Source organism: Natator depressus, chromosome 8 (assembly GCF_965152275.1).
Source record: "Natator depressus isolate rNatDep1 chromosome 8, rNatDep2.hap1, whole genome shotgun sequence".
In the NCBI taxonomy this organism is placed as follows: Eukaryota; Metazoa; Chordata; order Testudines; family Cheloniidae; genus Natator; species Natator depressus.
Genome location: NC_134241.1, coordinates 41,394,351 through 41,406,200, shown reverse-complemented (window position 1 = coordinate 41,406,200; position 11,850 = coordinate 41,394,351). Strand labels below are relative to the sequence as shown.

The 11,850-nt window shown below is 55.3% G+C and overlaps 1 protein-coding gene across 1 annotated transcript in view; it reads left to right on the top strand.

The window, feature by feature from the left end:
• The first annotated feature begins 1,270 nt into the window (after positions 1-1,270).
• UHMK1 (U2AF homology motif kinase 1) overlaps positions 1,271-11,850 on the top strand; it is a 28,372-nt gene continuing 17,792 nt past the window's right edge. The window contains exons 1-3 of the mRNA XM_074962156.1: positions 1,271-1,514; positions 6,006-6,298; positions 9,830-10,021. Coding sequence (XP_074818257.1) covers positions 1,271-1,514; positions 6,006-6,298; positions 9,830-10,021 — 729 coding nt within the window. The remainder of the gene's footprint in view (positions 1,515-6,005; positions 6,299-9,829; positions 10,022-11,850) is intronic.

Here is an 11,850-nt window from a genome sequence, read left to right as displayed (position 1 = left end):
TGAGGCAGGGAGCGGGGGGGTTGGATAGAGGGCAGGGCAGTTGGGGCAGGGAGCTGGGAGGGTTGGATAGAGGGCAGGGCAGTTGAGGCAAGGAGCGGGGGGGGTTTGGATAGAGGGCAGGGCAGTTGGGGCAGGGAGCTGGGAGGGTTGGATAGAGGGCAGGGCAGTTGAGGCAAGGAGCGGGGGGGGGTTTGGATAGAGGGCAGGGCAGTTGAGGCAAGGAGCGGGGGGGGTTTGGATAGAGGGCAGGGCAGTTGAGGCAGGGAGCTGGGGGGTTGGATAGAGGGCAGGGCAGTTGAGGCAGGGAGCGGGGGGGGGTTGGATAGAGGGCAGGGCAGTTGGGGCAGGGAGCTGAGAGGGTTGGATAGAGGGCAGGGCAGTTGAGGCAAGGAGCCGGGGGGGGGGGGTTGGATAGAGGGCAGGGCAGTTGAGGCAGGGAGCTGGGAGGGTTGGATAGAGGGCAGGGCAGTTGAGGCAGGGAGCTGGGGGGTTGGATAGAGGGCAGGGCAGTTGAGGCAGGGAGCTGGGAGGGTTGGATAGAGGGCAGGGCAGTTGAGGCAGGGAGCTGGGAGGGTTGGATAGAGGGCAGGGCAGTTGAGGCAGGGAGCTGGGAGGGTTGGATAGAGGGCAGGGCAGTTGGGGCAGGGAGCTGGGAGGGTTGGATAGAGGGCAGGGCAGTTGAGGCAGGGAGCGGGGGGGGGTTGGATAGAGGGCAGGGCAGTTGAGGCAAGGAGCGGGGGGGTGGGTTGGATAGAGGGCAGGGCAGTTGGGGGAGGGGGCGGGGTGTGGATGGGGTCGGGGCGGTCAGAGGGCGAGGAACAGGGGGTTGGATAGGCAGGGGTATCGGGGGGGGGCGGTCAGGAAGGAGGGGGGGTTGGATGGGGCGCGGGGGGCCCTCAGGAGACGGGGGGGGGTTGGGTGGGGCAGGAGTCCCAGGGGGGCCGTCAGGGAGCAAGAAGCGGAAGCGTCGGACAGGAGGCGGGGCCAGGGCCCTGCCCTCTATCCAACTCCCTGCCCCTTGCCCCCTAGCCGGCCCTCCATACAATTTTGGAAACCCGATCTGGCCCTCAGGCCAAACAGTCTGCGCGCACCGCGCGAGCCGGCAGCCTGCACGCTCTGGCGAGGGCGCGTCAGGCCCAGTGGGAGGTATCGATAGGGTCTGACAGGGGGCGGGGCCAGTGGGGCGGAGTCCTGGGGGCGGGGCCAGGGAGGCAGGGCTGGTCCGTTGGCGGGGCGGAGTTCCGGCTCGTTCCCGGCGGGCGCTGAGGCGATGGCCGGGGTCCCGCTGCTGGAGGCGCTGGGCCGCCTGTGGCAGGTGCAGGCCCAGCTCGGCAGCGGCGCCTCCGCCTCCGTCTTCCGTGTGCGCTGCTGCGGGGACCCGCGCGCCCCGCTCGGCGCCGTCAAGGAGTTTGTGCCTCCGGCGCGGCCCGGGCCTGCCGCCCGCAGCGCCCCGGAATACGGCTTCGGCAAGGAGCGCGCCGCGCTGGAGCAGCTGCGGGGCCACCGCAACATCGGTAACGGGACCCCCCCCCGTATCCCCCCTCCCCCCGCAGCATCGGTAATGGGTCCCCCGTATCCCCCCCTCCCCCCGCAGCATCGGCAACGGGATCCCTACCCCCCCACACACATCCTCCGCAGTATCGGAAACGGGACCCCCCACCCTCCCCCACCGCAGCATCGGAAACGGGATCCCTACCCCCCCACACACACACACCTCACCGCAGCATCGGTAATGGGACCCCCCTCCACCCTACCCCGTCCATCACAGCATTGGTAACAGGATCCCGCCACCGCAGCATCGGTAACGGGACAGCCCCACATAGGTAATGGGACCCCCGCAACCTACCCTATCCATTGCAGCATCGATAACGGGATCCCCCCCTGCAACATTGGTAACGAGACCCCCCCCATCCTACCCTCTGCAACATCGGTAACAGGATCCCTACCCCACCATCTCCCACAGCATCGGTAATGGGATCCCCCATCCTACTCCCCCCACTGCAGCATCGGTAACGGGACCCCCCCACTGCAGCATCGGTAACGGGATCCCCCAACCTACCCCCCCACTGCAGCATCGGTAATGGGATCCCTCCCAACCTACACCCCCCCCGCAACATCGGTAACGGGTTTTGCTGAGACAAGCCCCACGCTCCCCCAGCAACACCAGTAACCAGGTTCCCCCTGAACTCTCTGGCCATGACCCCTGAGTAACTGGGATTGGAACAGGACCCCCATGCAGCACAGGTAACCAAGACCCTGGCATCCCTCTCCCAGGCCAGGACCCCCCACATACACACATCAGTAATCAGGACCCCCAACACTCCTACAAGCCAGGCCTCCCTGGTCATGACCCTTTCCACAACATCCGTAACCAGGATCCCCCACGCAACATGGATAACCAGGACCTCCTCAGACCGGGACCCCACTCATGGCAACTAGGACCAGCTGGGGCCTCCTGCATCCCTGGACTCTCCTGCAACATTTGTAACCAGGTCCCTCCCTGCATCCCACAACCTGGACCCTGCCCTTATACTCCCCCACCCCAGTAACTGGGACCGGATAGGACCACTTCTCCTAATCCCCACAACATCCAGGATTCCACCATTGACCTCCTGGCCCCCCATACTTCCACCCCCACAACTTCAGTTACTGGGCTCAGACCCACCCCCCAGCACCTCCAGCTGGGACCCTATGCAGAATTGGTAATCAGAACCCCTGCTAGTCCCCTGGGCTAAAACCCTCTTGGGCCCACTACTTCCACCCCCAGTAACCAGGACAGGGCTGGGACAGGACCCCCTTTTCCTCCCCCACAACATCAGTGATCAGGATTCAGGACCCCTGCATGCCAATCCCCCCAGAACACTGCTAACTGTGGTACCCCACCCTCCGGGACAGAACCCCCTGTCCCTACTGCAATATCAGTAACTGGGGTCCCTGCTGCTTTGTGGACCCGAACCCCACAGGCCTACCACAGCATCAGTAACCGGGATCCCCCAACCCCACTCCACAACATCAGTAACGGGGACCCTGCCAGCCCTGGCCCCCCTCTTCCTGCATCCCCATTGCATCAGTAACCGGGACCCTGGCCCCCCTCTCCCTGCCCCTCCACAGCATCAGTAATGGGGACCCTGGCCTATGCCAGCCCTGGTCCCCGTCTTCCTGCCCCCACTGCCCACGGCATGTAATGGGGACCCTGGCCCCTGCTAGCCCTGGCTCCCCTCTCTCTGCCCCCCCCCACGGCATCAGTAACAGAGACCCTGACCCCTGCCAGCCCTGGTCCCCCTCTCCCTGCACCCCCACAGCATCAGTGATGGGGACCCTGGCCCCTGCCAGCCCTGCCCTTCCCCCTGCACCACCACAGCACATCCTCTTCTCCACATGCTGCAACATCAGTAACTGGGCCAGTCCAACTGGGCTGGAACCCCCACCTCCACCCCCCACCACCACAGTATCGGTGACAGGGCCAGTACCCCCACCAAGCCTGGACCCCTCCCCATAACATCAGGGACTACGACCCTTCAACAGCATTGGTAACCAGGACCGCCTCCCTCACCAGCTCACAACCCCGTACCGCCAGGCCAGCGGCGCTTTATCTCCAGCTATAATGTCAGTAATTGGAACAGGACCCCTCTGACTGCATCGTGAGGTAACTGGGACCCCCTACATGGACTAGGACCTCCCCAAGATAGAGACTGCCACTCCCCCATTGCAACATGGGCAACCAAGAGTCCCCCCCGTCCCGTTCCCCTCCGGTCTTTGATCCTTCACTGCAGTATCAGGAGCCAGGACCCTACTGCTCTGGGACAGAGATCTCCCCCACTATCGCAACACAAGTAACCCGGACCCCCCTCCATTCCCTGGGATCTCTCTCCAAGCCGAGACACACCCCAACTGCAGCATCAAGAGCCAGGACCCCTCGACAGCAATGACAGGGACCCTGGCTCCCCCTCACCCCTGGCCTGGCCATGCTTCCCATCCCCCTCCACAGTGCTGGTAACTGGGACCTCCCCCAGGCTGTGTTAGGGGCCCATAGCCCCTCTCTCCCAGCAACATCTATAACCGAAACTCTCCTGAGCCAGGATGGGGACTCCACCGTCCCTGCCCCAGCGACATCCTGTTGGGGCCCCCACTGCAATGTTGGAAATGGGCTGGGACCCCTTCCTTAGGAACTGGATATATGCGCTTCCCATGGCAGCCTGAGGAACTGTGCCAGGGTCACCCCCTAGGGCTACTGACCAGCCCCCTGCAGCACTAGGCATGGGAACTCCCTCTGCACAACTCCCCCACTGCAGCAGTGGTAATCAGGTCAGACCAAGGACAGCCCACCCCACAACCTCCAGTTACCGGCCCCAGCTCTCCGTGTGGGCAGGCTGTGCTTTGGGCCAGGGTGGGAGCTGGAGCTGGGGGGCACTTTGTACCCTCCTGTGTTCTACGGCTTTTCTTCCTGCAGCATCTGGCAGATTGATGTGGAGGAGGGTCTGCCCTGACACCAGGTGCCACCTATATGGCTGCTGGTCAGGCTGCTATGCCCTGCCTCCCTGTGCTGGGTGGAGGAAGGGAAGAGTGCTGAAGTGTGCATCCAACCATTGGTAGAACCAGTAGGAGTTTTGAATAATCTGCTGGCTCCTTGCTTGGAGTCCAAAGTGCAACTGTAGCAAGAAAAGGGTTAGCAGGCTGGCTCTGTATGCTCCCAAACCAGCCCGTTCCCTCTTCCCCTCCCAGCCATGGCAGGGCAGGTGTCCTGTGTGGGGAGAGGCAGGCATCAGAGGACTGTCTGTACTGGGGGTTTTCCAGGTCCAGCTGAGCTGCCCTCAGACCAGGCGGGAGCTGTGCTGCAAAGCAGGTTTGAATTAAAATGATGGTACCCAAGTCTGCATGACAGCGCTAGGGATCTACCACCAAGCCACTTGCCCAGGGCGGGAGGTGCTCAGACACTGTGGGGCATGGAGGGGAGCCTGATCCTTGTGAGTAGAATGAAAAGCTGTTGGTCTGTGGGGCCCTGAGCCCATCCCTGCATCTCCAGCACATTCAGCCACGTGCTTGGAGCCCACGGGGTCGTGCTCCAGTGTGGGAATGACAAGGTTGGGGCGGCGTGGAACCGTGTGTGCGGAAGAGGGCCTCTCCCTCTCTTCCCCCGCACCCCCATACAGAGTCGCACCTCATCCCAGCAGCACCTCCCGCAGTTGCACATGTGGGCAGTACAACTGGGAGAGTATGGAATGTCTTAGCTAGGTGCCTCACTGAAATATGTCTGCCTCAGGGTCTGCTTCTGCTCTTTGGGCCCCCCCCTTTCCTGCTCTTGTTGTGTTCCCCTGCTGCTTGGAGGCCTTCTCTCCTGGGCATGCTGCCCAGCCACCCAAGCCTCTCCTCCTCAGACAGGCTGGGGGACTGCCCCAGCCCCTTCTTTACTGGCCATTCCTCTGCCCGCTAGGCATGGTGCCCCCCCGCTTCCCCAGGCTTGCAGGCTCCTCTGCAATGAGGCTGCGTTTGAGTAACCACGCTCCTGGTAGGTTACACCTTCAATCGGTCATTGAGTCTCTTGACTTAACTGTTTACTGTAGCTCCTAGAGGCCCAGTTCCCACCAGGGCTGGTGCTACATGGACACATAGTGAGAAACCTTTCCCAGAAAGCTTACAGTGGGAATGGACATGATGGGGGGAGAAATGCAAAATTGGCTCTTTTCTACAGATGGGAAACTGAGACTCTGGCTAGACTAAGTGACTTGCCCAAGGTCACGCAATCTGGCTTAGTCCAGTGCCTTAACCATAAGGTGACTCTTCCCTCCCCAGTAACCCATTCCAGACAGCTGCAGGGAGCCCTCTCACAGGCAGCACCATTCTAGCTGTGTTGGGATTTGGAACTTACAATGGGACGCGCTCTGACGCACGTTCTGTGCTTTCAGCCTCTGTACGCTCCCTCACTGATCTAAAGGGAAGCGGAACGGGTATGATGCGCAACTCGGAGTCACTTTGAATTCACCAGCTTTGCCCTTGTCTGATTCCAGTGACGCTGTACGGTGTGTTCACCAACCACTTCTCTGCGAATGGCCCTTCTCGCTGCCTCCTGCTGGAGCTGCTGGACATCAGCGTGTCAGAGCTGCTTCTCTACTCCAGCCATCAGGGCTGCTCCATGTGGATGATCCAACACTGTGCCCGTGATGTGCTAGAGGCCCTGTCTTTCCTTCACCACAAAGGCTATGTGCATGCAGACCTCAAGCCACGCAACATTCTTTGGAGCGCAGAGGAGGAGTGCTTTAAACTCATTGACTTTGGGCTTAGCTTCAAACAGGGGAATCAGGTTTGGAACGCTGTTTATAGGAGCACTTAATTCTGTTTCACGTCATTGTGCTGTGCTCCTGCCAACTCTCTGCAGCTATGTGTATTTGCTTGGCTGGGAACATTGAGGGGACGGTGACTCTTTAGGGGTTATCCGTCTCTGTGGATCATTACTGGGCCAATGGTCCAGTTCGGTAGGAATGTAGGGATTGCAGACCCAGTCGGACCAGTGGTCCATATTGTGACCAATAACCAGATGCTTCAGAGGAAGGTGCAGCTAGGAAGTAGTCGGTCCCTAGGGTCAGTTCCTTCCTAAGCCCAGATAGCTAGTGCCTGGCCTATGCCCTGGAACATGAGCTTGTATCTCGTCTAACAGAATGCAGATGTTCCCATTATCCATGTAAATGTCTAATCCTTCTTAGTCTTTTGATACCTCGTGGCTGTGTATTCCTCAGGGTGATTAAACATTGGGTTTAAATGCCCTTTTTAAGTGTGTTGCTTTTCAGTTTCACTGACAGTCCCTTGTTCTTGTATTGTGCAAGAGGGTAAATGAGCGCACAAATCTACAGGCTCTCCTCTAGCATTCCTTATAGGCGCTGACTCTGTGGGTGCTCCAGGGCTGGAGCACCCCTGGGGAAAAATTGGTGCGTGCGCTGCACTCACCGGCAGCTCCCCGTCCCAGCTCGCCTCCGCTCTGCCTCCTCCCCTGAGCGCGCCGCTGCATCCTGCTTCTCCCCCTCTCTCCCAACGCTTGCGCTGTGAAACAGCTGTTTCGCGTGGCAAGTGCTGGGAAGGAGGCGGGAGGAGGAGGAATGCGGTGCACTGGGGGAAGAGGCGGGGCTGGGGTGTGGATTTGGGGAGAGGTCTAATAGGGGCAGGGAGGGGGTGGAGTCGGGGCAGGGCTGGGGGCGGGGGGGTGCGAGCACCCACTGGCACCAACGAAAGTTCGTGCCTGTGACGACCATTACCTATGTCCCTTCTTATTCACCTCTTCCTTAACAACCTTCATCTTTTCAGTCTCTCCTCCTATGAAAATCTCACTGTCACTCAGTTTTCACCCATCTTTTGACCTCTTTTTCTTTTATGTTCCTTCCAAGATAGGGTGATGCTATTAATGAATCCTTGTGTTCTGTTTGATCTTTTGACTGCCGCTTCACATATAGCAGATTTTCATTGAGCTCTCTGCAAGGATGCCCTGGTTCCTTTTCCATATGACTAGCGTTAATACGGAGCCCGCCCACCCCTGCCCCCAGTGTATGGACAGTTCAGATTATTTATCCTGATGTGCACTACCATGCATTTATCACCACTGACTTTCATCTGCAACCATGCAGCCTCCATTCAGCCAGCTCTGTTAGACCCTCTTTGGTGCTTCAGGCTTTACGTGTCTCAGCTAACTTAAACCATGCTGTCATCTGTAAATCTTGTCATCTTCCTGGGCAGCCCCTTTTCTGGACCATTCATGTGTTAAACAGCACTAGTCCTCCTAAGAAGCTGTAGAACACCTCAGTGTTAACATATGACACTCATTTACCTCTCATCCAGGACTACTTAGTTTCCTTAATAGCCTCCTCTGAGGGGTCTATCAGAGGGGTTTTGAAGTCCATATCACCTGTCAGCTGGTTCTCATTCATCCACGGTGTGGCTGACACCCACTAAGAATTGAAGTAGACAAGACGGGCATGATTTTCTTTTTCAGAAGTGGTGCTGGTTTGTCCCTGTTGTATCCTGTTCATCTAGATGTTCTATGATTCAGCTATTTCAACCACTTGGCCTGATACTGAAAGCAAGGCTCACTGGTCTGTGATTGCCAAGGTCATCCATTTGATTTGCTACCTTTGAGCTCTCTGGTACAGTAGCTGATTTTAATGAGCATATTTTAGTTAGCGGCATGGCCAATCTGCTCTGAAGTGCTTTCGGGACCTGTGGCTGTGTGCCATGCTGTGCTAGTGACTTGTTACTCTGCCTAGCAGAATGTGTTGAGGTTTTCCTGTCCTTGTCTGTTTGCTCCGCTAATTCCCTCTTAACCATCTTAATTCGCTTCTTGTATTTGGGCCTTTCTGTTGAGCTGGATTTCCTGGTTTTGGGAGCCATCCAGGCTGACCTGAATAACCTTAAGTCTTGCCATGGAAACAGACTGAAGCTGGCTTGTCCTCTTTCCACCGTTGTTTATGTGCATAAATGCCTTCTGTGACCACTAGGGCTGCTTGTCTGTGATTTTTAATTTCCTCAGTTCTGACTCTTGGGCCTCTTTGACAAGATTCTCTTCTTTTAAATAAAAATATCTCTTTCTATCACTTAAAGCTAGGGGGTGCTAGGCTTTTGGAGAGGCTCTCTGGTAAAATGAGGTCTTGACCACTTGTGGTTACCAGAAATCTTGGCTCTTCCCGATGGCAGGGGTGGCTAAATTCCAGATTTGGGGATTATATTTGTCCTATATCCTCTTGGTTTTAGCTAGCCACTGTTCTCTTTCTGCCCTAAGATGCTGTTTAGTTGGGTGGTTAAACCTTGGCTGTGTTTTGCTTCAAACCTGTCTGCACTTAGTGGTGGGTGAAGAGATTCTTTTATACAGCTCATATGTCAGTTTGAAGTTTACAAGGCACTTTGTGAGAATAAATCTGCAAGAGATGTACAGTCAACTAATTGAATTGAAATGAATTTTCTTGGAATGGGTTCCTGGTAAGGTTGGCTGGCTCCACGCTTTGCCTGGAGAATTTAGTTTCAAACTCCTCTCTTCTGCTGTAATGCCCTGGCTTGACTCTAAAACGATGCTCCTGAGCAGCCCTATAAAAGCAAGGAGGCATTTAGTTTATTTCCTCTGCTGCTACCTCTCTTTTCTTTGAACAGGCAGCCTATAGGCATTTTACTTTCTCTTCAGTAGCAAAAAGTGGAGCTTTCGCTGCTGAGCGGGAATTGATTGCTACAGATTTTTCTGACTACGGGGAAGAGGAGAGGTGGGGGGAAAGTATATTTAAGTTCCCTGCCTGCATATTACAGATGTCTGTTTAATATTTTAAAGCTAAATCCTTGTATTTGAACAGAAGTCTTTATCAATCCTCTCTGCTCTATGACTTAAGCTGATCGTGAGCTAGGCCCAGAAGTCCTCCCTGTGCTTTTCTATTAGTTTTTGGAGGAGCATTATGCGGACTTGACACCTTACTCTGAAGCATCTAGAATTCTCCCTGGCAAGAGACTGGATACCTGTTCAGATGGATCATTGAGCTGGTCTAGGATGACACTGTTTGCATTGATATTGGTGCTCTGCCTTTCACTTTCCTCTCCAATAGAAATCATTCATGTGAAAATGAGCCACTAGTTTTCTTACTGAGAGGTGGTTCTCTTTTCAAGTGTCTCACCAAACTGCTGGCTGGGCCACCAAAACAGACTGAACTTTCTAAACTTGGCTGGCTGTTTAACACCTGGAGATTTAGCAAGTTTTTGTTAAGCTGCCTTTCTGGAAAGGACTCTGGAAGCTGGTATAAAGGGGCGGGGGCAAGTGATTGGGGAATTGGCTGAATCCTGGTTCTAGTAGCATATGTTTGATTTTCCTTAGGATGTGAAATACATTCAGACAGACGGGTATCGGGCTCCAGAGGCAGAGCTGCAGAACTGCCTGGCTCAGGCGGGGCTCCAGAGTGAAACAGAATGTACCTCTGCTGTAGATCTGTGGAGTCTAGGAATCGTTTTACTGGAAATGTTCTCAGGAATGAAACTGAAACATACTGTCCAATCTCAGGAATGGAAGGTGAGGAAAAACTGCTCTTTGGATCCCCAAATCCAGGGGTCATTGTTCATGCTGGAGGAGCTTGTGCTCCCTTGTTTTATCCTGCTTATATGATGCTATTCCCAATGCCCAGAAAATGCACTGAAACCATCCCTTTAGTTCTTTCTTCCAACTTCTTGGGAGTTGCTGTTCTGGAGCACTAAAATTGCGCCTGTCCACAGGATGGGGATGTCTTTTTGGGACCTGAATTCGCACTGCGGGACGGGTGAAATGCTAAGGCTCCAGGACTGTGTTGGAAGCCTAGAGTCTTGTCTAAACTGCAGAATTTTGTTGCCAAAAGGCAGCTTTTGGCAACTAAACAGCAAAGGTGTACACACTGCAATGCCACTTTTGGCAACAAAACTCTTCAGTTTTGGTGACAAAATCAAACCACTTGGACGAAAGGCAGAGAGCTTTTTGTGGCAAACTTAAAGCAACAAAGCGTCAGTGTAGACGCTGCTGTTCATTATATCACCCGAACTAGCCTCCCCCAGTATCCCACAATGCTCTGTTCACTATTTTGAACTCGACTGTTGTACAGGCATACACCCTTCCCTTTTCAAAACTACAGGAAGTTCTGACAGCTGAGCATGCCTGCAACAAAGAGAAAATTATTAACATAGAATGCTCCTGTCCCCACACTACACACAGAGGCAGGGGCGTGTGTGTGTGCATGTGAGAGAAAGAGACTGCTGTGAAGAGCCAGGGAGGGAGACAAGGACTGATGTCGGGGATGTCCCCCTGCATCAGGACTGGTTGCTTCCGGCAGCTGTCTGAACTTACACACCCTGTCACACCCCCCACCCACAGACACATTTCAGTTGAAAAGCGGCTGCCAATCTAGTAGGATGCCCAAGGAACCTGCATCATATGGTGCTGTACCTGCCCCAGGAGGCATTGCAAACCCTTCCCAAAGCACCCTGCAGCCAGTTGCACAGAGGGATAGCTACCCACAGTGCACTGCTCTGTGTCAATGCAAGAGCTGCTAGTGTGGATGCGCTCCACTGACACAAGGAGCATAGTATGGATATGCAACAGCAGCTTAATTAGAGCGGCATCACTTTTGTTGACAAAACTCTGTAGTGTAGACTTAGCCTACATCTTAGCTCTGTTTGTAAGACTGCCGGCTTTGGTGTAACACCAGAATGGAAAATGAAATAGATCAGTTAAGTTTCTGCCAACTAATTCAGTGGCATGGTGACAAAGCAGTAACTTTCTCTGGCTTTTAGTGCGACTCTCACAATGTAGGGCTGTTTATTAACTCTAGAAGTGTGCTGAGGATGGGAGAGGGCTGCAAGGCATGTCTGACTGACTCCACATTTCTGCTCTGAAATGGTCACTTTTATTTCCAGCTCCTCTCTTGGCAGTAGGCATCAGTCAGAAAGACTCCCAGTAAAGAACTGAAAAATGTGTCACAGATGGTGAAATAAGCCCTTCCCTGTGAAATCTGATCTCCCCATGCCACTGGAAGCGTCCCAGCTGGAGGCTCCTAACTGCTAGTCCAGGCTGGCCTGGGAAGGGACAGGACTTGGTCCTTCCCCTGCACAGCTTCTCTCAGTGGGGAGATCAGACCTACCTCCAAAGGCAGCACAGAAGTGTGTGTGGTACACCCTCACTTCTGTGCTGCAGCAGCTGTGTAGCTGGACTCGGGGCTTCCACCCCCCGTGGCTCAGCGTGCTGGTGCTTGCCCCCCTCCCTTTGGCTCAGGGTGCCCAAATTGGCCAGAACCCATGCTTTAATCCGCGACTGGCCAGTGCTAGCCTCTAGTAGCCCCTGGCTGGGGTGCCCCCACTAGCACAGGGAGATCAGAC